This window comes from Cervus elaphus, chromosome 21 (assembly GCF_910594005.1).
Source record: "Cervus elaphus chromosome 21, mCerEla1.1, whole genome shotgun sequence".
In the NCBI taxonomy this organism is placed as follows: Eukaryota; Metazoa; Chordata; class Mammalia; order Artiodactyla; family Cervidae; genus Cervus; species Cervus elaphus.
The window spans coordinates 67,536,152-67,563,218 of record NC_057835.1 but is presented as its reverse complement, the minus strand read 5'-3'; the positions used below and the strand labels follow the sequence as shown (position 1 = coordinate 67,563,218).

At 46.2% G+C, this 27,067-nt stretch overlaps 1 protein-coding gene across 2 annotated transcripts in view; it reads left to right on the top strand.

Annotated features, from left to right (window-relative positions):
* MATN2 (matrilin 2) overlaps window positions 1-27,067 on the top strand; it is a 163,021-nt gene that overhangs the window by 44,325 nt on the left and 91,629 nt on the right. For both annotated transcript variants that reach the window (XM_043879246.1, XM_043879245.1), the window contains exons 3-4: window positions 7,910-8,479; window positions 20,274-20,396. In XM_043879246.1, coding sequence (XP_043735181.1) covers window positions 7,910-8,479; window positions 20,274-20,396 — 693 coding nt within the window. The remainder of the gene's footprint in view (window positions 1-7,909; window positions 8,480-20,273; window positions 20,397-27,067) is intronic.

The following is a 27,067-nucleotide window of genomic DNA, read 5'->3' as shown; positions in this document are numbered from 1 at the left end:
TTTCTTTGCGGGATCGTTCCTGGAGTATTCTTGTCCTCCACCATATCTCAGCCAGTGACCTCTCTTATCATACTCCTGACCCTGTGATTACAATAACTGCAGTTCCTTCATAATCTCAATTTAAACCTCCTCTTTCCCCTCAGCTCGCCCCTTCTAGGATTCCAACTTCAACAGTCCTTTGACCTTATCTAGATTTTCAATCCATTGACCCCGCTGCTTTTTCTCTGCCCTTCACCCCTTCCTATCTTCTGCTTCATATTCCCGCAGCTTAATTTCATGGGAAACCTTAGAGTTGCTCTGTCACCTACCTTCGTTGCTTTCCTGATCCATCAACTCTTGGCTGCATGACAACCCTGGTTATATCAACTTCCTCCTGCTTTCCTCCTATACCCATGTAGCTGAGTGTAGCCAGAGCAGAGCACACAGCCATGCTATCAGTATCCCTTCAGTTTCATGCTCACTACCCTCAAGTTGGCCTTTAATGCCACCTGGAAATCCTATTCCGGTGCCCTTGTCCATTCACTCTTGCGCTGTCCTAGAAATGACTCCATTTTCCCCCTTGTATCATTCCTTTTTTAAAGTTCTTTTTTTAAAAAAAAATATGTATTTATTTTGGCTGCGTCAGATCTCAGTTGCAGCTCTCGGGATCTTCACTGCATCATGCAGCATTTTTCGTTGTGGTGTACACACTGTCTATTTACGGCTTGGCCTTCAGTAGCTGTAGCATGTGGGCTTAGTTGCTCTATGGCATCTTGGAGCCAGCTCTGACCAGGGATTGAACCTGAGTCCCCTGCATTGCAAGGCTCTCCACCACTGGATCACCAGGGAAGTCCCCACAGTTCTTTTTTCAAGTGCCCATACACCACTTACTTGTGGGAACTTTGCTGGGAATTGTTAGGAAGCATCACATTTTCTGAACTCTGTCTCCCTTCTCCACCCCCCGCCTTGGGCATTTGCCTGTGGTCCAGGTCATGTTTCTCCTGTTCCCCACAGCCCATCAAAGGCCAGTGACCTTGACGTTCTGTCTCCCCCAGGGCCCTGCTTCTCCTGATCTCACAGGAGGCACTGTCAAGCGCAGGAGAATACGAACAACTAGCAGCCTCATTTACTGAGCTGCTGCTCTTCAGGGAGGCAAGCATCTGTTTTCATCATTTTATTAAATTAAAAAAAATTACAAATAGGCGTTTAGCAGGGGAAGAAGCACTTGGCAGGAGGCAGGCAAGTTCGGGCCATAGCTTCAGGCCCTGATTCCAGGGAAGGAAAGAACTGACCTCAGAGAGCCAGTGCTGTTCTGGTGCATCTTGAGTGTGCTGGGAAGGGCAGGTCTAAAAGGACAGAAGCCTTTCTGAGCATTGCTTGGTGGTTAAGAGCATGGGCTATGGAGCTGGGTTCAGATCCTGGCCCCTCTACTTTCTAAGTATGAGACCCTATTCTAGGCATCTAACCTTTCTAGACTCGCTGTTCTCATATGTAAAATGGGAATAGTACCTACCTGTTAAGTTGGGTGTGAAGAATAAATAAGTCACTCCGTGTAAAAGTACTCAGAACAAGTCAAGTACTTTTAGGTAACCAATAATCAGTAGCTATAAATTGTTATTATATTCTCTTTTGAGTCTCACGATAGCCCTGTGAGGTATTATTATCCTCATTTCATAGAAGAAGAGGCTGAGGGCCAGAAAAGGTGACGGGGAGGCTATAGACCACATGCATGGTAAGTGGCATTGGCTGGGCTTGCCCTGAGGTCACAGGGCAAGCCTGTGTTTGCTTGTTTCACTAAGCATTTGTGACCTTTGAATCATGTTCCATAGTGTTTCTGGTCACTCTTGGGAATTAAAGAAACCCCTCTGGTTAGTCCGAGTAACAAGAACAGTTTTAGCTCTTGGCTCATGGCCACTTTCTCCAGCATGAGAGAAATGTTGCTGTTTCACGGAGCCCCGTTCCGTGTCTGGATGAAATTATTTTACCCTCATCACGGAGATTCACATACCTTCCTTCTCCAAACATGCCCTGACCTCTCTGGGCAGATGGTACCACATATTTGCTGTAGAATTACATGGCTATAATTGAATTTAGCCGCAGCAAGGGAGACCGATTTGCAACAAATCTACAATCCTGAGAGGAAGGAGATGGTTCCAAGGCTGCACATTGTAATCCTGCTGGGGTGGGAATTCAGCTTAAGATTGTTCTGGCTCAAGTTCACCTTCTCTGCCGGGGGAGGGGAGAGACACTCGTTTGCCCTACTCGTTTGAGTAGGCTGTGGAGTCGAGCTGACAGAACTGGAAGTACTGTTCACAAGGCTCAGACCATCACTTTTTGGTTCGGGGGATGGTGTTTTGTGATGTGCGCAGATGCCCTCTTCCAACTGCTGCGGAAAAGTCTACAGTGAAAGGTGAGATGGAAGATGGTGTGTCTTCTCTGGGGCTAATTAGACAGGGGATGCTGTTTATCAGAACTGATATGTGAGAGGAACACACACAGAGGAGATGTTTCTGGACACATCTCTCAGCAGTTCCCGGGTGGAGAAACTGTGAAGGCAAATATTTCAGAATGTCCTCGAGTATTTACAAAGCTCGTATTACAATGCCAGCGCTATCGAGACTTTTCCCAGGCGCCTGCCATGAAGTGGGGAGAAGGCTCTGGGATGGTTCCAGGTCTGACCCTAGTGAGCCCTGGGGCCTTGTGGAGGTGGAGTCACCTCTCTGAGCCTCAGTTTTCCCTTCTGTAAAGTGAATAACTTGGACTCTGTTTAGATCTTTCCAGCTCTAAGACTTTATTAGTCTGTGAGTTCCTGGACCAAAAGTTCGAAAGTGGCTGTGTTCCCTCCTAAAGTGGCAAAGATTTGAGTCCTGGACTCAGCTGGACCTAGACCTGAGGAGAAGGGGGTGACAGTGGATGAGGTGGTTGGATGGCATCACTGACTCAATGGACATGCATTTGAGTAAGCTCCAGGAGTTGGTGATGGACAGGGAAGCCTGGCGTGCTGTAGTCCATGGGGTCACAAAGAGTCGGACAGGACTGAGTGACTGAACTGACTGACTGAACTGAGACCTTCTCTAGCACTTTTGGACTCTGATTTGAATTCACCTCCTTGAACTGCCGGTTCTGACTCAGTCCCTTCCACCTGAAGCCTTGCTCCATAACCCGGAATTCTGCTTAATTCTACAAACATTGACTCAAGACTTAAACTGTATCCCCACTGCACGGCTGCAGAGATGACCAGTTTCCCACATCGGGTAATCCACAGTAAGATATGAGGTCAAGACTTACCAGAACTTCCTTTCTCCAGAAAACTCTCTAGGTCCTACATTCGTGGTTTCGCAGAGTGTGGTCCTTGGACCAGTCACATCGACTTCACACAGGAACTTGTTAGAAATCCTTATTTTTAGGTGTCAGCTTAGACCTACAGAATCAGAAACTCTGGAAGTGAGGCCCACCAACCTTAGTTTTTAACAAATCCTTCAGGGAATTAGGAGACACCTCGAGTCTGAGGACCACTGAACTGGCCCTTTCCAGGACAGGCTGCAAAAGCTATGTCTCTGAGCTCTCGAGGGACCTGAGGAGATGTCCTGGAGAAAGTTGGTCACTCCGGCTGCCAGAACTCGTTGTTTTCAAATCTCAGTCACAGCTCCCTGGAGTTTCCCTCCAACACCGTTTCGAACCTCTGAGGTGGTTTTATAAATGCCAGACATTGTGGAAAACTCCCCATTTGTTTTGATGGGAAGGAATCCAGCGGAGCACATCATTCCCTGTGCAACTTCCAGACTCCCCTTTAAATTGATTGTGATGCTTTCTGGGATGCTGACACGGGGACCAAGACCCACAGGAAGAATCCCAGCCCCGGGGGGACCCATGCTTCTAGAGGAAGAGCGTTCTTAGGGAGCTAGTCTGCCGTCTCCATGCCACCCTCCCTTCCAAGGAGCCTTTCACTAATATCCTCCCGCATGGCCGGGTCCAGGCTGGTTCCAGTCCTCCTGAGCAGGTGGAGACCGCTGGGTCCCGTTCTCCCTGCAGTCAGTTCAGACTGAAGTCGGTGGAGCCGGGGGTGGGTGTCCAGCCTCAGTCCTGGTAGGTCTGTCCATGTGTTGCCCTGACCCAGCGCCACATGCTAGACCACAGACACTTTGCATGGAAATTAGAGGACAGCACCCCCTCCAGGGGCCTCCCAAGTGGACGCAGCCCCTGGGGCTCAGGACTGGGCTGGATTTCAGGCCCTCCCACTTCCTCGGGCAGGTACACAGCTGTCCGCGGCCACCCTGCCCCTCCCCAGCCGGAGCCTGGCACAGGGGGGCTGAGGAAGGAGAGGGGTAGGGGGCGGTGTGGGTGGAGCAGAGCCTGCCTGTGAAGCTCCCACGTATTGGCGGGTGGGGGGGGGTGTCCCACCTGCTGGGCCCAAGACTCAGCTCTTTACCCGCAGCTAACCCTCAAAGCCTCAGTGAGGTGTTGTCCTCCACAGAGTTTTTCTGTTCCTAAATTATAAGAGATTTTCAAACTTCTCAACACCTTCATGCTCTCATCTATCCAACAGATATGGTTCCCTTGCTCTTCAGAGCTTGTTCTGGAAACCACAGGAGACCATAGTGATGAAAACTGTCTGGAGTCAAGATATTAAAATGTCAGGATCGATATCAATCTTATCCCTGGGTCCTCAAAGGCAGTTTCTGGAGGCTCTGGTTTGAGAAACTCACCTTAAATGCACCCAGCCCCCACTGTTATATGTGGGTGCCACAGAAGGTTGGCTTTCTGCCATGATACTGGTCTGAGGGATGGGGGTATGCGCTTCTGCCCCTAAAATTGTTAGGCGTGTAAGGCTGCAATGCACGAGGTATGTATGAGCAAGCACTCGGGAGAGGCAGGGCCTGGCAGGCTGGCCTGGACAGGGTGACCTCACTGGCCTTTCCCGCTTGTCATTTCAGTGACTGGGCTCACTGCTTCATTTTTGGCTTTCTCCCTCTTTCTTGCAGCTGCGCTGATTGGGATTTAGGGCAGGCATTTGAGATCCCTCTTCTAATCCCTGTCAAATTGGGATTTACCAGCGGGAAGTCTGGGAAAGGGAGGGAGGAAGGGGAGAGAGGCTGGAGGCCATCGCTTAGAACATCGGAGAAATTCCAGGAGGAACGCCCAGCCTCCACCTCTACCCTCTGGGGCAGGAGGCCTCTCATCTCATTCTCTTTCCAGAATGGCTTCTTGCTTCAGCACTGGAGGAGTAAGATGGCAATTGTGCTGGTAACAGAGAGACTGACACTTGCCTTTTTTCCAGTTTAACTGTGTCCTTTGTTGAAATGTTTTCTTGGCCAGGTACCATCTCATTTCCACTGCTGCCCCCACCTGCCAGCCCCCCACCCCTGGTTGAGATTATTTCCTTCTCAACCAGATTAGTGCAACAGTGGTCTGGATTGTCCACACTGCACACCCCTACCCGAGTCAACTGACCTTTTTTCTTTCTTTCTTTCTTTTTTTTTTTTTAAAAACTGAGGTATAGTTGATGTACAATATTATATAAGTTACAGGTGTGCAACATAGTGATTCACAGGTTTTAAAGATTAGCCTCCATTTATAGTCACGATAAAGTATTGGGGAATTCCCTGGCAGTCCAGCAGTTGGAACTCTGCGCTTTCATGGCCGAGAGCACAGGTTTAATCCCTGGTCGGGGAACTAGGATTCTGAAAGTTTCATTGTGGGGCAGAAATAAATAAAATAAAGCATCGACTATATTCCCTCCATTGTATGATATATCCTTGTAGCTTATTTTATACATGGTAGTTTGTACCTCTTAATCCCTAACTGGTGTATTACCCTACCCTTTCCCTCTCCCCACTGGTAACCCCTAGTTTGTTCTCTATAGAGAACTGTTTCTTTTTTGTTTATTCACTAGTTTTATTTTTTAGATTTCACATATAAATGATAGCAGTTTGTCTTTCTCTGTCTGACTTATTTCACTTAGCATAATACCCTCGAGGTTCATTCATGTTGTCACAGATGGCAAAATTTCATTCTTTTTTATGACTGAGTAATATTTCTTTGATTATATATAGCACGTCTTCTTTATCCATTCATCTGTTCATGGACACTTAGGTTGCTTCCTTATCTTGGCAGTTAGAAATAATGCTGCTATGAACACTGGAGTGCCTATATCTTTTTGAATTAGTGTTTTTGGTTTTTTTTTTTCAGATAAATATGTGGGAGTAGAATTGCTGGGTCATATGGTAGTTCTATTCTTAGTTTTTTGAGGAACCTCCATATTATTTTCCACAGTGCCTGCACCAATTTACATTCCCACCAACCATGTATGAGTGTTCCTTTGTCCATATCCTCTCCACAAACTTCTGCCCCAGTCAGTTGACCTTTTATTACATAACTTCCCTACAGAAGAGATAAGTTACATAATATAATGCTAATCATATTATGACTTCCCTGGTAGCTCAGACGGTAAAGTGTCTGCCTACAACGCGGGAGACCCGGGTTCAATCCCTGGGTCGGGAAGATCCTCTGGAGAAGGAAATGGCAACCCACTCCAGTATTCTTGCCTGGAAAATCCCATGGATGGAGGAGCGTGGTAGGCTACAGTCCATGGGGTCGCAAAGAGCTGGACACGACTGAGTGACGTCACACTTTCACTTTCAATCATATTATACCCATCGGCTGTGGTATCAGTACAAGTTTCAATCTGAATTTAAAGTCTTTTTTTGTAACTGGCTTCAAGCTACCCCTCCAACTTCATTCTTGTCCATAACTCTTAGCCGTGCCTTCAGCACTCATTCTGTTTTCTGCTGTATTCATGCCATCTCGGGCTTTTGTTCATGGGTTCGTCTCTACGTGTTCCTTCTCACGGTCTAGACACTATACATCTGTAAAGCCAGCTTGTGTCCCATCTCCTTGACCCCAACCCACTAATATTCCTGTTCTCTGAACACCTAGCATCAGCACCACACTGTTTCATACTAGTTATTCTTAACTTTTTCCATTAGTTAAGTCTCCCCAGGTAGACTGTAAACTCCTTGACATGGGTCCCCACCCTAAGCATCTTCTGTACTTCCCGCAGTATCCAGCCAAGCTAATGTGCTGTGCAGTAAATAAAAAAGTAATTTTGATGCTGCTCAGATGTTTGCCCACCTAAAAACTACATTGATAACTTTCTAGAAACTGAAGTTCACTTCTTTTGTAAAAAGAAATAGTATCTTGTTTGCTGCCAATATTCATGACCACCCAGTCATGCACATATACATCCTTACATCCTTCCTGAGTGAAGAGAAAAGATGAAGATTTGAAAGGTGACCCCTGGCCCTAGGATTTCCAACCTGCATTGGGTCCTTAACAATCTTATTTTATTTATTTTAATTGAAGTATATTTGATTTGTGATATCATGTTAGTTTCAGGTATATAGCTCAGCAATTCAGTTATGCAGATATATATAACTTCTTCAGTTTCTCTTTCCTGATAAGTTATTACAAAATATTGAAAATAGTTCCCTGTGCTACACAGGAGGTCCTTGTTGGCTATCTGTTGATAATTTATTGTTGTCGTTGTTCAGTTGCTCAGTCGTGTCCAGCTCTTTGCAGGTCAATTGGACTGCAGCACGCCAGGCTTCCTTGTCCTTCCCCATTTCCCAGAGCTTGGTCAAACTCATGTCCATCGAGTCAGTGATGTCATCCAACCATCTCATCCTCTGTCGTCCCCTTCTTCTCCTGCCTTCAATCTTTCCCAGCATCAGGGCCTTTTCTGATGAGTTAGCTCTTCGCATCAGGTGGCCAAAGTATTGGGAGTTTCAGCTGCAGGATCAGTCCTTCCGATGAATATTCAGGACTGATTTCCTTTAGGATGGACTGGTTTGGTCTCCTTGATAACTTATATATAGTCGGATATTTATGCTTAATACTCTTATGATTTGTTTGCCCTCCCCTTTTTCCCCAGGAAGCACATGTGAGAACAAGCGAGCGGACGTGGTCTTTATCATCGACAGCTCGCGCAGTGTCAACACCCAGGACTATGCAAAGGTCAAGGAGTTCATCGTGGACATCTTGCAGTTCTTGGACATTGGCCCTGACGTCACCCGTGTGGGCCTGCTCCAGTATGGCAGCACGGTCAAGAATGAGTTCTCCCTCAAGACCTTCAAGAGGAAGTCCGAGGTGGAGCGTGCCGTCAAGAGGATGCGGCATCTGTCCACGGGCACCATGACAGGGCTGGCCATCCAGTACGCCCTGAACATCGCCTTCTCGGAAGCAGAGGGGGCCCGGCCCCTGAGGGAGAACGTGCCTCGGGTCATAATGATCGTGACCGATGGGAGGCCCCAGGACTCGGTGGCCGAGGTGGCTGCAAAGGCCCGGGACACAGGCATCCTGATCTTTGCCATCGGTGTGGGCCAGGTGGACTTCAACACGCTGAAGGCCATCGGAAGCGAGCCCCATGAGGACCATGTCTTTCTGGTGGCCAACTTCAGCCAGATTGAGACGCTGACCTCAGTGTTCCAGAAGAAGTTGTGCAGTAAGTCCTGTTCCTCTGTGGCTCTGCTGGGGGCGTCATTGGGATGAGGTCATCCACCTTCCCGTGTTCATTCTGTGCTACCTGGTCCCAGGTGCTGTGCTGGCAAGGGGTCTTTAGCAAAGGTCGAGGTAAGACACAGTATTCTCTTGGGGCTCACACTCTGGTCAAGGATGCTCATTAAGGATGCAGTTACACAAATAAGTAAGTACCTGCAGTTGTAAGTGTAACGGGGGAAGAATTCAGGGCAGGACCTGACCTAGGCCAGGGGCCCAGGGAGATTTCCCTGGGGAAGGGACATTTACACTCAAGCTGCATAATGAGTCAGAGTAGGGAGGGGATGTTTTCCTCCAGCACCTTGGATTGGCCTGGCATTACCTAGGTTGGAATTCATGAGTTGCAGTAAGCATGAAAATGGGAAAAATGTAACTTCTCCTTGGATGGCGTGGAATACCAGGCATTTTTGCCCTACAGTGGTGCTAGCCGTGGATGTTTTCTCAACCCAGAGAGAAGCCTAGTCAGGGGCGGGGGACAAGATGTGCTCCTGGTGCCTCCTCTCTTGATAGGATGGCAGGTGCTCCCAACTTCTTCTGCAAGGTCATGCCTCCCCAAGACCTTGAGCTGCCTTATTCTGCGTTAGGGGTCTTCTCCCCCATCTTGCTTTCCAACCATACTCTCCCTTCCTTGCCAGACTCCTCCCAGTAGCCTCTAAGCTGAGCTCCTGTTTCAGCTCTGCCAGAAGGTCAGCTTGTCCTCTTCTTGTCCTCCAGAAGGGCAGGGGCCCAGGGTGCCAAGGCAGGCTCTACACTAGTCCCCGGAAGTGGGACGAGCTTCCTGACCTGGTAAAACAGTGTTCGGTCCTGCCTTGCCCACCCCCAGTGGCCTCTGTCCCCTCCCACTGCCTTGCTTCTTTGATGGGAAAACAAAAGCAAGTGTCTATTCTGAGATGACTAGTATTTCCCTGGAGTCTGAGTGGAGATTGACCTTATGGACCAGACTCAGCTCTGACTCCCCAGGAGCGGGAACCTTTGGACCACGTCTCAGAATGTGAAAAAGTCCCTCCATCACCTCTCCCCCCCCACTCCATCGAAGCCTCAGGAAGGAAGAACAGTGTGCTTCTGATGTGTCTTTAAAGTTCTCTACTGAAAACTGACTTCAAAAAGCAGAGAGCCCATTGATTTTTTACTCCAAAATCAAAAGGTTTACTTGAAAAATCAATGCCATGAAGGAAAAAGAACCTTTTGCTCTGCAATGTCACTTGGAAAATATTCAGAAGTGCCATTTCCCTGGCGCCGCAGAGGGTCTGGGCCGCTACGGCATGCCGTGGCCTGAGTCACCTGGAAAACTTCACCCAGTAGAATGCGCTGCAAACATTTTTAAGGTTTATGACTTTAAATGACTTCTGCAGAATTTATGCTCCCCCTTTCCTGGAAATATTAAAAAAAAAAAAAGAAAGAAAGAAATTGGTCCTGTAACAATTTTGACGGGTTTATTCATTTGTCTTGGAATAATGTTAATGGAGGAGTTCTTTTCTAAGCGCTCTGAATTGAGCAGCAAAGGGGAAGGTAATATGACGAGGGTGTGTTTGTGAACTTGCTCGTAGAAGAATCTTCTCTCTGCTTTTTGACCAGGCAGCAAAACTAAAAGACAGTTTGGCTACCCACCTCATTTCTGTAAGAGCTCTAAGAGAACATCAGTATTATGCCATTTTTTCATTCGCCAGGGCCCAGAAACTGAATCCCTCTTCCCACCCTGCAGAAAGCCGGCTCCTGAACCTCTGCATTGCAGGGCTCTGCTGAGCAGATCTGTCAACTGTCTTGAAAGGTTAAGGGGCCCCCAGAGCCTCTTTGTCAACTGTGCAGTAAAGATCACAATAACTAACATTTATAAAGCTCTTTCTCTTGTGTTTTCACACTTGATCCTCACAAAAATCTGGGGAGGCAGCACGGTACTATCCCTCCCTTTTATAGGACTGTAAACTTGTTAAGTGGATTCCCTAAGAACAAGCAGCCAAGAGATGGGCGTTCTGCTTCCAAGCCTCTTGCTCTTTTCACCCTTCTTCGCATTGGGAAGTAGACATTTCTCCTTTAAGGTAAACTGTTTTCTGCGAGCAGCCTCTGCAGTCCAGCCATGCTAGGTCAACCAGCTCTGAGGTCGACATTCACCCTGGAGTTGGATGGGATGCCTTCGCAGGAGTGGGCGGGGGGGCACTGTCTCGGTGAGCACCCCCCCCCCCACCCCGCCAACTGTGCAGATGCGGAGCACATCTGTAAAATGGGGATTTTACCTGTGGAGTGTAGATGCGTGAACAGATGGCATTATAAACTGTAGAGTCCTATTGAGTGGGCACCGTGTTGTGTGTGATTACAGTCAAACCCACAGAGGACCAGCAGGGTGGGCAGATGGCCTCGGCTTTGACCTGCCCTCCAATCCTCAGACAACAGCGATGAGTGTCTTCCGTGTTGCCGACGGCAGTTCTTTGGGGTTTCAGAAATCTCCTTTGCTCCTTAAACATTTATTGAACCACACTCTGATAGTATGCTGCTGCTGCTGCTGCCGCTAAGTCGCTTCAGTCATGTCCAACTCTGTGTGACCCCATAGACGGCAGCCTACCAGGCCCCTCTGTCCCTGGGATTCTCCAGGCAAGAACAGTGGAGTGGGTTGCCATTTCCTAATACTGGAATGGGATGCCGTTTCCTTCTCCCTCTGATAGTATGAAAGTGAAAGTGAAGTCACTCAGTCTGACTCTTTGCAACCCCGTGGACTGTAGCATACCAGGCTCCTCCCTCCATGGGATTCTCCAAGCAAGAATAGTGTAGTGGGCTGCCATTTCCTTCTCCAGGGGATCTTCCCGACTCAGGGATCGAACCCGGGTCCCCTGCATTGCAGGCAGACGCTTTAACCTCTGAGCCGCCAGGGAAGCCCTCTGATAGTATAATAACAGCTAATTTTGTCCTGGGCTAGGTACTTTCCATACATTATTTGACTGAATACTTAAAACAGCCCTGTGAAGCAGGTACTATTATTACCCCGTTTTACAGAAGTAGAAACTGAGGCTTAGAAAGGATAAGCAGTTTCAAGTGGCAGAGTTGGAGTCTCTCTGGTTCCAGAGCACTTACCTTCCACCTGCCAGGCCCGAGGGTTTCAGGCTGGTGGGAAAATGCTCCTATCACAGATAAACAGGATGTGTGCTGTGTGAAGTGTACACTGAAGAGACCTTGGGAAGTCACCTGGCACCAGGGGACCTCTGATCACAGAATGCCTGGTTCTGCCTAGGGAGTCCAGGAGAACTTTAAAGGGGAGATAATAATGATGGTAGCTTTTATTCTCACAACAAACCTGTGAAGTAGGTGCTCCCGTAATTCTCACTTTACAGAAGAATAAGCAGAGACCCAGAGAAGTTCAGTAACTTGGCCAAGGTCACACAGCATTCAATGGTAGAGCCGAGGTATAAACCCAGGCATTCTGGCTCAGAACCTACATCTTAACCACGATGTGCTACATAGATGTGAAAGATGAATGTCAGTTTATTGGATAGAATGTGTAGGAAGGGTGATTGCAAGGAAAAGAATGATATTTTTAATAGTTTTTTTTCTCTTTCATTTAAAAACAAAAATAAACAAACAAAAAAATGAGTCCAGAGTCTCTGTTAATTTCATGACTTCTAAGGAGACACAACCCACAACTTGAGAAGTGCTAAATGAGAGGCTAGGCAGGGACATAGAGGTCAAAATAGAGGTAGCGAAGAGATTTCAGAGGGAAGATGGGCTAAGGCTGGTGTGCTTTGGGCGGAAGTGAAAAGCGCGGCTGGATCTGTGGATTGGGAAAGACAAGGTGTCTCCATGTATGATGAAAGCAGACGCTTTTATTGTACAGTTAGAAGGTCTGACCTTGACTGGGAGTCCTGGCTCTGGCGCTCACTGGTGTGGACATGAACTCGGGCACAGCGGTAGCCTTGTACCCACTGGCAGTGAATCCCTATAGCAGCCACAGCTGAGGGCGGGCGCTGCAGGGGCCTCCTGAGGTTGCATTCTCAGGCTGCCAAGAGAAACTTAGAGGCCCGGTGCCCTGTGAATGAGGCCCTGTCTGCAAGGTGACCAAAACCTACCCGTGCTGAGGTCCAACGTTTTTGCCACCCAGTGAGAGAGGACACTGAATTTAAAGGCTGAAAAATGCATGTCTATCCTGAGTCTTCTGACGACTTGTAACCTGGGTAGGGCTGTCTGTTTTCTTTCTTTCTTTCTTTTGGCCGCACCAAGCCACTTGCAAGATCCTAGTTCCCTGACCCGGGATTGCAGCTGGGCCCTCAGCAGTGAAAGCACAGAGTCCTAACCACTGGGAATTCCCAGGGCCGCTTTTAACTAACCTCTTGATATCGGCTTTATCAGCTTAGCCTGGTATTTAAAGCCTGGAGGTGGGTCGTTCCTACCCCAAGAGCCCCACCTTACCTAGGCACAATGGAAGGCCCTAATTGTGTTCCTGGGCTTCTCTGGTGGTGCAGTGGGAAAGAATCCGCCTGCCAGTGCAGGAGACGCCAGAGATGCAGTTTTGATCCCTGGGTCGGGAAGCTCCCTCAGAGTAGAAAATGGCAACTCACTCCAGTAGTCTTACCTGGAAAATTCCATGGACAGAGGAGCCTGGTGGACTACAGTCCATGGGATCGCAAAGAGCACTCACTCACTCAATAGTGTTCCTAAGACACATCTCCCGTCAACTCGCCTGGATAAAGCCCGCACTTCTGCAGCCCTTCAAGGCCCTGTCACTCAGCGGGAGGCCAGATCGACTTCCACAGGCCTTGACTTTCCATAGCCAGTAACAGTTCAAGACCCCCAGTCAGCCCACCCCTCCTTCAATTTTTCCTTTGGTCAATCACACATCCATTAATAAGCATTTATGAGTGTTCAGACTTCCTAGTTAAAAAAATCCAAAATCCAGTCCTGCCAAAGACTTAGCCTGCTCATTAGTGATTCTTTCTCCTGAACATAAAGCCTTGTCCCAGCTTCAACCTACAAGGCCTTCGAGGGCTGAGACCCCTGCAGGCCACTCTAGGAGGCAGGGCAATCCCCCTGTTTTCAGTCACGTCACGAAGGCCTGTCCCCCGGGAGAGGAAGGTGCTAGGGTCAGATGCTCGTAGGATCACTGATTCCTCACCTATAAAATTTTAAAGATGGAAAATGTTTTTACAACCATAGTAAAAATGTTTGCGATTCTTTTGGTTGAAAGTAACAGAAGTTCAACTTGAGCTAGCTTTAGAAGAGAGGGGATTGTGTTATATTACTCATGGAAATAAGAAGTGTAGTGAATGACAGTCCAGCTTTGCTTCCATCTCCACTCTCCGCTTCCCTTTGGATTTATCTGATTTCTTGGGCAGACAGCATGTACCCTGTCAGCCCTCAGATATGCTTGCCTTTGCTGTAAGCCCCTCTTTCCTCAATTCTTGTGCCTAAGTGCCAAGAAAAGACTCCAGTCGTCAAACCCTGTACACCCAACAGTGGCCAGGAGCGGGACTGCCTCACACCAACACATAGCTCCCCCTGTCATCACACATTTAGAATGAGAAGGAAGGACAGCTTCTAGAAAATAGAAGTGCCTGTACTGAAGGCCCCTAGACACCAGACATGCCTTTATTCTACAGGTGAAGAAATAAGTCAGAAAGAATTCCCCAGCTTACCTGAACGTCCCTCACTTGTTCTAGGCAGAGGGAGACTGGAGCAGAGGTCTTCTGGCTTCTAATCCAGTGCTCTTTCCATTACACCAAATTCCTGGTTCCAATTTCTTTTATAGTACATAGCCAAAACAAGCCTTAGTAACAAGCTGTCACTCCAAACCTTATGCAGTAGTTCTTTTAATTTCCCTATTCGACAAGTGAAGAAAGTGGAGCTCAGGGAAATTAAGGAATTCACACAAGGTCCTGGTGAAGCTCGGCTTTAATCTGTTCCCAGAGGTCGTCCGCTATGCTGTCTGCAGCTGAGCAGTTATTTTCTCTGCCTCACGTCTCCTGTCTAAATCCTGTCAGGGTCTCTGTGAGAAGTCTGGCAGCGGGCTCATCACTTGGGCCTCGCACCAGTGGGTAACAACTGTGTTGCTGGTTGCCTAGACTTCAGATTTTCTTCATTGTGGAGGAGAATCATGACATGCTGAGAGTTGCACAAGAACCACCTCTATGTCCGTGGGTAATTTGACGCCAGCAGCCTGGAAAAGAAGAGAGCTTTCCAGTGGTGCAAAGCAAATGCAAATTAAAAACAGGATAATGATTTTTCCCTGTCAAAACTTAATGTTTGCTAATCCTGAGTGCTAAAGTTTGGAGGAAGTGGGAATCATTACTCTCATGCATTGCTGGTATGAGCTACCTTACAAGGCAATTAGGTGCTATCTATTTAAAGCAGGACCTAGTCCTAGAGAAATAGTTGCACATGTGCTCAAGGAGATGTGTTTGGGAATGCTCGTCACAGTGTTGGGAAAGTGAAAATGTGGACTGGTTGGGGAAGTGGCTAAATAAAATGAGGCATAGTCATATGACCAATGGATAAAGCAATTAAAAGAAATAAACCAGACCTAATGTACTTGACCACCTGCTTCCCAGGTGGCGCTAGTGGTAAAGAACCTGCCTGTCAATGCAGGAGACGCAGGTTCTATCCCTGGGTTGGGAAGATCCCCTGGAGAAGGAAATGGTGTCCCACTCCAATATTCTTGCCTGGGAAATGCCATGGAATGGGGGAGCCTGGAGGGCTACAGTCCATGGGGTCACAAAGAGTCGGACATGACTGAAGGCGACTTAGCAGCAATGTACTTGATCAAATCTAAGATGTAGAGTTGATTCTCATTATTCTTGGTAATGATGTTCTATAAAGTCCTGGTGAATACTGAATTACTAAGTATGAACCACTGCTCCTAGAGGAAATACAGGGTTAGGTTCCTCTGAGCCTCTGGTCCAGCATTGTTGTCAACTGATCAATATATTATCTTGTTTTATGTGTGTTTCTGTTTAGAAACATCTTAAGGACTTCCCTTGTGGCTCAGCTGGTAAAGAATCTGACTGCAATGCAGGAGACCTGGGTTTAATCCCTGGGGTTGGGAAGATCCCCTGGAGAAGGGAAAGGCTACCCACTCCAGTATTCTGGCCTGGAGAATTCCATGGACTGTATAGTACATGGGGTCGAAAAGAGTCGGACACGACTGAGTGACTCTCACTTATTTATATATTGTGGATTCATTAACATTGAACTCACAGCCAACAGCACTATCACTCATGCCTGGATGAAATTTATTAAACACACATTTTCTCTGAAAGGTACTTCACAGCCTTCTCGTACTTAGGAACATCAGACATACTTCACTTCAGCAAACACCAGCACTTCAGGACTACGCTTGGGGCCATCCCAAACAGCAAAATCACCGACAAAAACACAAAAGGTGTGGCACCTAATAGACCTTGAAAAGGACACTTGTTCACAGCCTGAGAGCAGAAAACAGGAGTGCAGGGTATCTCCTGCTCAGCTGCAGGTGGGAATGAGTGCATCAGGCAACTTAAATTTTTCATTGCTCCGCACATGTCTTTGAATGACGATGAAAACCCTGTGAATACTGATTTTAGGGTTACAAATAAATTCTTGCAAGTAGGCAAATTTGCAGATATGGAATCCATGAATAATTAGGATCAACTGTCTGTGTCCTCACATTTGAACATCTCCGGAAACTGGATGGATCTTAGATTCCATGAAAGAGAGTATATATCAGTAGAGATAGAATCTGTTATTAATGTTGAATGAAAAGCCAAGTTGAAGACGAATATATATAGGATGAACCCAAGCATGTAAAATAAAAGTCCACCACACTTCTCCTTTACTACTTACAGTTAATGTATATCAAACATTCCCCTGGGCAGTATTTTAAGCACTTTATCATCTTAATTACTTTAACCCTTCTGTTTCAGTTTTCAGTTCAGTCACTCAGTCGTGTCCAACTCTTTGTGACCCCATGAACTGCAGCACGCCAGGCCTCCCTGTCCATCACCAACTCCCGGAGTTTACTCAAACTCATGACCATTGAGTCGGTGATGCCATCTAGCTATCTCATTCTCTGTCGTCCCCTTCTCCTCCTACCCCCAGTCCCTCCCAGCATCAGGGTCTTTTCCAATGAGTCAACTCTTCGCATGAGGTGACCAAAGTATTGGAGTTTCTGTTTAAGTATCAGTCCTTCCAATGAACACCCAGGACTGATCTCCTTTAGGATGAACTGGTTGGATCTCCTTGCAGTTCAAGGGACTCTCAAGAGTCTTCTCCAACACCACAGTTCACAAGCATTAATATTTTGGCGCTCAGCTTTCTTCACAGTCCAACTCTCACATCCATACATGACCACTGGAAAAACCATAGCCTTGACTAGATGGACCTTTGTTAGCAGAGTAATGTCTCTGCTTTTTAATATGCTATCTAGGTTGGTCATAACTTTCCTTCCAAGGAGTGAGCATCTTTTAATTTCATGACTGCAATCACCATCTGCAGTGATTTTGGAGCCCCCAGAAATAAAGTCTGACACTGTTTCCACTGTTTCCCCATCTATTTGCCATGAAGTGATGGGACCAGATGCCATGATCTTAGTTTTCTGAATGTTGAGCTTTAAGCCAACTTTTTCACTCTCCTCTTTCACTTTCATCAAGAGGTTTTTTAGTTCCTCTTCACTTCCTGCCATAAGGGTGGTGTCATCTGCATATCTGAGGTTATTGATATTTCTCCCAGCAATCTTGATTCCAGCTTGTGCTTCTTCCAGCCCAGCGTTTCTCATGATCTACTCTGCATATAAGTTAAATAAGCAGGGTGACAATATACAGCCTTGATGTACTCCTTTTCCTATTTGGAACCAGTCTGTTGTTCCATGTCCAGTTCTAACTGTTGCTTCCTGACCTGCATAGAGGTTTCTCAAGAGGCAGGTCAGGTGGTCTGGTATTCCCATCTCTTTCAGAATTTTCCACAGTTTATTGTGATCCACACAGTCAAAGGCTTTGGCATAGTCAATAAATCAGAAATAGATATTTTTCTGTAACTCTCTTGCTTTTTCAATGACCCAGCAGATGTTGGCAATTCGATCTCTGGTTCCTCTCCTTTTCTAAATCCAGCTTGGACATCTTGAAGTTCACGTATTGCTGAAGCCTGGCTTGGAGAATTTTGAGCATTACTTTACTAGCGTGTGAGATGAGTGCAATTGTGTGGTAGTTTGAGCATTCTTTGGGATTGCCTTTCTTAGGGATTGGAATGAAAACTGACCTTTTCCAGTCCTGTGGCCAGTGCTGAGTTTTCCAAATTTGCTGGCATATTGAGTGCAGCACTTTCACAGCATCATCTTTCAGGTTTTGAAATAGCTCAACTGGAATTCCATCACCTCCACTAGCTTTGTTCGTAGCAATACTTTCTAAGGCTCACTTGACTTCACATTCCAGGATGTCTAGCTCTAGGTGAGTGATCACACCATCAAGGCCCTTATGATGTTAATACTATTTTTATTCCCATATAATATTTAAAAAGTTAAGAAAATTGCTCATGGTCACAAAAACAGATATTTCAGGACTTTTGTAGTGGTCCAGTGGTTAAGACTTCGCACTCCCAATGCAGGGGGCTTGGGTTCCATCCTGGTCAGGAAACCAGATCCCACAGGCACAGCTAAGAGTTCACATGCCATGCGAGATCCCATGTGCCACAACTAAGACCCAGCACAGCCAAAATAAATTAAAAAATAAACAAAAAAATCCCCAGGTATTTCTTTCACACTGAAGTAAAAATGACTGATTTTAATCTAGAAGCTTTCCTAACGTTATTTATGGGCTTCCCGGGTGGTACTAGTGGTAAAGAACCCACCTGCCAATGCAGGAGACATGACACTGATTCAGTCTCTGGGTCGGGGAGATCCCCTGGAGGAGGGCATGGCTCCCCACTCCAGTATTCTTGCCTGAAGAATCCCATGGACAGAGGAGCCTGGCGGGCTACAGTCCATAGGGTCACAAAGAGTCAGACATGACTAAAGTGACTAGCATGCACTCACAGTGTTATTTATATCTTAGGAATTAAAATACAGACAATTGTAAACTCAGAACAATCACAATCATCCTAAATTGTATTGTTATGAAATAAAAAAGTTTTACCTTCATTTACTGCCCACCATGTTTCTTACTTTGAGTAAAGGGACATATACTTAGGATATGACATCGATTTCATCAGAAGCTGAGTTTTCCAACACAGGGTTAAGGAGACTGTTCTTAGCTTTTGAAAGCCTCTTCTGTTTTAGCTTTATAAAAATCAGTTTCTACACATGGACATCCTTTTTGTTTATGAGAACATTTGCATAGCTTGTACTCTGTTTATACTGATGCTTGTAATTTTAAATATGTTCAGGTTGAATTATATGAAGCCAAGTAATAAATTTAAGATGTAAAAAACAATAAGAATTTTTGTGAGCTCTGGACAGACTTATGCAAGAATCGATGAATCTGAAAGCTGAGGTACTTCAGAAACTAAATGTGGAAATATTTTTAAATTGAGACATAAAGATTATGGAAACATACGAATGCATTTTTTTACTCCAAAATTTTTATAACACTTTTGCCTATTAAAAAATTACATTATTCTTGGAATTGATGAGCCTGAGACTCTGGTAATCTTTATTACATCCTTATTTAACTAATAACTTTTCCTCCAAGTCCAATTCTGCCTATGAAAAATCCACACACTAACCAAAGCCCCTTCTGGTATCAGTAAACCCTCTGCTCACCAATTGGATTTTATTAATTGAACTGTGAAATTTCTGTTTTTATAGGTCACTTTTGACCTATTTTTAGTTGTTGTTGTATTCTTTAGTTGCTAAGTTGTGTCCGACTCTTTTGCAACTCCATAGACTGTAGCCTGCTAGGCTTCTCTGTCCATGGGATTTCCCAGGCAAGAGTACTGGAGTGGGTTGCCATTTCCTTCTTTAGGGGATCTTCCCGACCCAGGAATCAAACCTGGGTCTCCTGCATTGGCAGGCGGATTCTTTACCTCTGAGCCAGTTGGGAATCCCCTGTTTTTAGTTGGAGATCAACAGTTTCCTATGACTCAGCCTAACTTCATTTTCCTTTGACCCTCCATGGCCCTCTGTCTATACATATTTTTTTTATTGGAGCATAATTGCTTTACAGTGTTTTGCTAGTTTCTGCTGTACAAAGAAGTGAATCAGCCACATGCCACGTGCTAAGTCGCTTCAGTCATGTCCAACTCTTTGCAACCCTATAGACTGTAGGCTGCCAGGCTCCTCTGTCCATGGGATTCTCCAGGAAAGAATACTGAGTGGGTTGCCATGCCCTCAGGGGATTTTCCCAACCCAGGGATCGAACCTGCATCTCTTACCTCTCCTGCATTGGCAGGCAGGTGCTTTTCCACCAGTACTGCCTGGGAAGCCCCATATGTTTACATATATCCCCTCCCTTTTGGCCCTCTCTCTGAACCCCTTCCCAACCTACCCATCAAGGTCATCACAGAGCACAGAGCTGAGCTTCCTGTGCTTTATAGCAGGTCCCCACTAGCTATCTGTTTTACACATGGTGGTGTATATATGCAATCCCAATCTCTTAATTTATTGACAATGGCATTTATGTAGAACTGTCTTGTCCAACCAAAGGCTGTAACCCCGCCTTGAGGGCAGGGCCTGCAGCTTGTTCCTCTTTGGGTCGTGCTTGCCCCTTCACGGTGTGGCTTCTGGATGACTGTTTGCCGGAGGATGAAGTTAGAGAAGGCATCGTTGTTGCTCTAACGTCCCACGTCTTCCCTTTCAGCGGTCCACATGTGCAGCATCCTGGAACATAACTGCGCCCACTTCTGCATCAACACTCCGGGCTCGTACGTCTGCAGGTGCAAGCAAGGCTACATCCTCAACTCGGATGAGAAGACCTGCAGAAGTAAGATTGCTTTGCCGATGTGTCTGTTCTGTCCTCCTCAGCTTTCTCACTCTCTCTTCTTTTATCTAGGCCCATTTAATTCACCTGTGACCCCCACTCAGCCAAGTCATTTCCCTAAAGAACAGAAACAAGCTTGTCTAAACCACATATTTTGTGTTGCCCTGCCCCCCACTCTGCCTTCACAGCACTAAGGCCAGAGCTGGGCACACAGTAGGCCATCAGGGAGAGTTTGGAAGATCGCTCCTTCTCAGAAATAGCTTCCTTGGATTCTTGAACTGCTGTCCTTGACTTCTAAGCTGTTCTTTAGGGGGGAACCACTGAAGGGCTTTTTCATCCATGGTTGTTATGAACTGTGCCCTTGTTTCCTAAAGGTGTATGGGGTCTGGCTGCTCACCACCCAAAAAGCCAATAAACAGTCCAGGTTGGTGGAAAAGGGAAGTTTGCTTTATTTCAAATGCTGGCAACTGAGGGTGAGGGGCATGCTGGCAACATCTGTCCAAAGGCCAGCCCCACCAGGGGCAACCAGTGGGGCAAGAGCTTTTATAGATAGAAGGAGAGGGCTACATGCAGAAACAGCACAGTCGGCTCTGACAGTCATCTTCAAATTGGTCATGGGTGGTAGCATCATCGTGGTCGTTTTACGTACAGGTAATCTTCAGTTCCAGGGTCCATTTGTCCCCATTTCTTTGAGGCCAGTTCTTGGAATTGTGGCAGCTTATGTCATGGGTACAGTCTGATCATCATTCAGTTAACTTCTTCACCCTGGTGTGTTAGTATTTATAAAACAGCTCACAGGATATGGCTCAAAATATTATCTGTAGTCCTTGAGAAGGAACTAAAGGTCCTTGACTATACTTAATGACTATATTATTATTATTTGGTCTCCTTTGACTGTTTTCCTTTGTTTCTGTATTTCTCATTTCTCTGATTAAACTTATTCATTGACCAAAGTTTTCTACAGATAAAAGGCAAGCAGAGGACATGGGGCGGTGGAGGGAGGGGGCAAAGACCATGGGGTCCTGCTCTGTTTCACCCTGAGGAGTTGTTTCTGTATTTTTTTCATCTTCCTTGAAGCATGGATTTAGATTGAGCTATTAATATTGGCTGGGAATGATTATTTAAGTTCTGTTTTAGAAGAGTACAAGAATCTAATTGGTCTGGTGAGGGACGCTTTATAGGTCTCCTAAATAAAAAAGGGCAAACAGATATAAAGTGTTAATAGAATTCACATTCTCTTTTTTTGGCCAAGCCCCCGTACTGGACAATATACTGACATTAGAGCCGCATGAGGTAATCCACCCCTTAGAGGAGAGAATTACGCATACGTTGAGTGTTGTGCCTATACTTTTTTTTTTTCAAGTTATAAATAAAGACACTAATAGCCTAGAAAACAACAAGACTTCCTTAGGACATGAGGAAGACCAGCCCACGTGGAGGCAAATAAAACTCAGCAAATCTGACATGTAGGTCATGTAATGCATAATTGTGATTATACTGCATGGCAAGTAATTAAGCCCTAATGGAAAGCAGTTTGCACAAATGGCTGTAATTAGTATCGCGTTTACGGAGCCAAACCACATTTTCCTTTTGTCTTCTCACTTTTCAGCGGGTTGAGAGTGGTTGGCTCAGTGCCTCCCTGCCCCCCAAGATTAGGGAACATCTGAACATCTGCTGGACTCCTCCGGTTGGTGGTCTGTAGAAGCTCAAAGCCCCCAGACTCTGTGAGGCCCCCCTGGGGGAGGGGTCCCTGTGTTCTCCAGCCCCTCCCAGAACCGAGGATCCCAGGTTGTTTGTTGAGTGGAGCCTGAATCATCCTGGTCTCCCGCTTGAACCCCTGACCCTTCTTTGGTTTCCACAATGAAAATCACTCGTACTATATGCTCATGGGTTTAATAGAATTTACTGGAGGACTGGGGAAGCTCAGGCAGGGACATCTCACACCGCTCAGCAAACAAGCTAAACATTCCAGACATGCCCCATCTTCTCTGGGAGCCTCCCCCACCCCGGCAGGGTTTCTCTGCAGAGCACTCAGCCTCCCTCCACCTCGCTGACTCCAGTCCTGCGCTTCCCTTCTTTCAGTTCAGTTCAGTCATTCAGTCGTGTCCAACTCTTTGCGACCCCATGGACTGCAGCACGCCAGGCCTCCCTGTCAGTCACCAACTCCTGGAGTTACTCAAACTCATGTCCATTGAGTCGGTGATGCCATCCAACCACCTCATCCTCTGTCGTCCCCCGTCTCCTCCTGCCTCCAATCTTTTCCAGCATCAGGGTCTTTTCCAATGAGTCGGTTCTTGGCATCAGGTGGCCGAAGTATTGGAGGGTCAGGTTCAGCATCAGTCCTTCCAATGAATATTCAGGACTGATTTCCTTTAGGATGGACTGGTTGGATCTCCTTGCAGTCCAAGGGATTCTCAAGAAATTCTTCTCTTTGTCTTCTGCTCCCGTGATCCACTGGGATGCTGGCATCTGCCAGTGTCTGTTTTCCCTGCTCTGGCTTAGTCAGTCCAGAGGAATCTTGAGATCAGCAAGTGAAACATAAAAAGTTCTCCCCCTGATGTCATGAGCAGGCCTTCCACACACACCAGGTTTGCCAGCCCCCCTGCCTGGTCCCACTTCAAGTTCTGAGGCCCCAAGCTCTCCCGGGTCTAGGGCCTGGGTTCTCTCCGGTTCTGGGGCTGCGGGTGCATCACAGGGCATGATGCAGAAACTGTCTGGGCTTCTGACAGACTGTTCGGGTGGAAGGGCAGGGAGGCCTGAGCCCAGGCCTGAGCCCAGGCGGTGATTCTCAAGCTTCAGTAACGGGGGAAGAGACATCCAGGAAGCTGACCCCTGCCCCCGCCCACCTTCCGCCCCCCGAGATTGACAGTCAGCAGGTCTGGGTGAGACCTTGGCATCTGCATTTGCTATGAACTTCTCCCATCCAAGTACTAACCAGGCCCGACCCTGCTTAGCTTCCGAGATCAGACGAGATCGGGCGCGTTCAGGGTGATATGGCCGTCGACTGTTGTGAACTTCTTATCTAGGTTGCTGCTGCCATGGTTTGAGATTCCCTGGCTTCAGCCAGCCAAGGCGGTTGGGAGGGAAGGGAGCAGGGTAGGAGGGGAGCAGGGCTCAGCTGTCCCAACTGACTCCGCCCCCGTCCCAACTGACTCCGCCCTCCTGTCCCAGCTGACCCCGCCCCTCATCCCAGCTGACCCCGCCCTCCGGTCACCTGGAAGCAGAGGAACTACCTTTATTGTCAGCGCCAGACTTACCTTAATACGCCCAGTCAAAAAGAGCATTTCTCTCTCTCCCAGAAAAAGATCATAATAACGGCTCTTGTTTGCACACCTGAAATTGTACACCAGGGGCCTTGTGGAAAGATCAAGGCCTTCAGAGTCCGCGGACCCGAGTTTCAACCCTGACATTCTAGCTGTATGTCACCCTGAGCTGGTGATTTAAACTCCTTGACTCAGCTCCCTCACCCATAAGATGGGAAGGATGATGACAAACCATCAGTTGATCCTTGTCAGCCCCTGAGTTTGGTCTGGTGGACAGTTCAAAGTTGTGCCTAGGGGAGTCTGGGCCAGACCCTGACCTGTTTCTGGGCTGCTCTCTGCCATCATGGAGAGGAACTCTCCGGGCCTGGAGAGGAATAAGACACAGCCCTTGAGCCTTTAAGATTTGCCAGGCCTTGGGAGGTCCTGGCAGTCCAGTGGTGAAGACTCTGCACTTCCACTTCAGTGGGCATGGGTTCGATCCCTGGTCAGGGAACTAAGATCCTGCAAGCTATGCAGCATGAAAAAAGCCAGAAAAACCTTCTAGAAATGAAATAGTGCCTAAAACATCAATATTCCTTCTCTCTTGAACATACATTCTTGCATAGCAGTCAAATAAATGACCAAGATAACTGCAGCCCAAAGTGATCGCAGCCCCTGCTTAGCTTAGTATGCTACACACAAGGTCAGGACTAACTATAATCACTTACTAAGTGTTTATACCATGTGCCAGGAGCTCTCCTGAGTGTTTTATATTTGTTATCTCATTAATTCTGACATCAAGCTCTTAAAGTAGGTTTAGCATTTCATTTTACAGATAAGGAAAATTAAGGTGCCAGAAAGGTTAGACAGTTTACTCGAGGTCATAGGGCCAGTAATGAGACCAAGCCAGAACCCAAATCCCGTTACGTGTGACTGCATGGTCCTGGCTTTTACCCACCATTTGACGCTTGCCAGCATCGCTTGTCCCATGACCCTTGAGGTGGCAGGCAGTCCTGCAGCCAGAAACGCTCCTCCAAGCCCAAGAGGACAGGCAGGTTCAAAGTGCTCACTGATCTCAGAGGAGACTCAGAACCAGTTCACCAGGTCTGACATTCAAATGATTGTCATTCCCCCAAGTTCACTACTAACTCCTGTGATTCTATCATGTACAGGATGATTGTGAGAGGCGATGGCCTTCAAACACGCACATACACACACGCTATAGCTGCCATTTTCTAGTCATACCCTGCCTGTGTGGAGAGAGGAGGTGGACATTGCTGAGTCATAGGTTCTTCAAGTGGAAACAGACCTTGTCTATCAGACTATTAGCGTCCTTTCCCCCTTAGCCCAGGAATTCTGTTTCTCCCTGGCGTCCCAGAGTGATGGTGCATATCCGTCCATCATCACCCATCTGGAACACAGATCATTACAAAGCACCCATATCCCACCTCCAAGGTAGCTTGGGTCAGTGGTTGAGCTGAAATCCTACTCTTTATAATTCCCACCTTTGATCCTATTTCTGAAGGATCATATGCTGAAGTACATGGCCAACTGAAGCCATATACTAAAAAATTTATTTCCTTTTCCAGCTAAAAAGAGAAGCCCTTTGATTATTGAAGAGTGTAATCCACCTCCCCCTCATTTAATTTTCTCTTTTTCAGGGGAGGCATGAACACATCTTTAGATGACCTGGATTTGGGTCTCTTCATTGTCCAAACAACCCTCTTTTGGACACCAGTTAGTCAGTGTCTCAAAATGTGCCCCTTTATTTAAAGACCAGATCAAGTACATTAAATAATTTTACATTTAACATTTTGCCCATACCATATGAGCTGTTTGGAATGTACTGGAGGCAACACTGTAAGATTCTTCGGTCCTCCAAAAAGTCTTTCCCATCCAAAACCATAAGATATACATAAAAGCATTACCAAGAGCATAGCCCATATGGGCTCAATAGAAGTTTATGTTCTTCTCTTTCCCCATTTAAAAATGTGAGGGGGAGTTGGCATCCTCATGAAGTGCGTCAGTCTTCATATATCTCTTTTCCTCCACCATTCCCCTACCCTTGAATTCTTTTCCCACTAACAAGAAAAAACTTTATCTTGTTTAGTTTTAAAAAATAAGGAATTTTCCCTTTTTTTGTCTCCCTTCTGACATATTTAATCTGTCTGGAAGAATAATGAAAATGCAACACTTAGAAAACTTCACTTGGCAAGAAAATGTAAACTTTCTTGTCCAGCTTTCTCATCTTTTCTCAAGAAACATGTCAAATGCATTTTACAGTTTTATTGTTCAGATATGTTCCTGAGATTATTTTCCCAAGTTATATAAGCAATTTAATAGCTTTTATATTACAGTTTAATCAAAGGACATGATCCCTTTGATGTGACAGAGAAACAGCCACATTATTAAAAAGGGAAAATAAAGCAATAACCAACATTCCTCATGAATGTGAATGCAAAAATTCTTAAAAACTTCTCAAATAGAATCTGTATACATAATATAATCAAGACCAAGTAGGATTTATCACAAATGTTGGTTAACATTCAAGGTTATCATTCAAAAATCAATAAATAAGGCTTCCCTGGTTGCTAAGTAGTAAAAAATCTGCCTGTCGGTGCAGGAGACATGGGTTCCATCCCTGATCTGTGCCACAGAGCAACTAAGCCTGTGTGCCACAACTATTGATCCTGTGCCCTAGAGCCCAAGAGGTGCAACTATGGAGCCCACATACTGAAACTACTGAAGCCTGCGTGCCCTAGCGCCCGTGTTCTGCAACAAGAGAAGCCACCGCAACGAGAAGCGCAAGCACTGCAACTAGAGAGTAGTCCCGCTCACCACAATTAGAGAAAAGCCTGTGCAGCAACAAAGACCCAGTATAGCCAAAAACAAAGTTTTTTTAAAAAATCAATTAATATATGATTGATACTCTACATAAACATTTGTAAGCATGCCACCAGAAAACTGCTAGAACTCATTAACAAATTTGGTAAAGTTTCAGGATACAAAATCAATATACAGAAATCTGTTGCATTTCTATACACTAACAACAAAATATCAGAAAGAGAAATTAAGGAAAAAGCCCATTTACCATTGCATCAAAAAGAATAAAATACCTAGGAATAAACCTAGTTAAGGAGGTAAAAGACCTGTACTTGGAAACTGTAAGACACTGATTAAAGAAATTGAAGGTAGGACGTTCCTTAGCAGTCTAGTGGTTAAGACTTTGCACCTCACTGCAGAGGGTGCAGGTTCAGTCTCTTGTTAGGGAAGTGGGATCCCACGTGCATGTGTCACAGCCAAAAAAATAAAGTTGACGATGACACACATAGTTGGAAAGATATACTATGTTCTTGTATTGGAAGAATTAATGTTAAAATAACCATACTATTCAAGGCAATCTACAGATTTAATGCAATTCCTATTAAAATA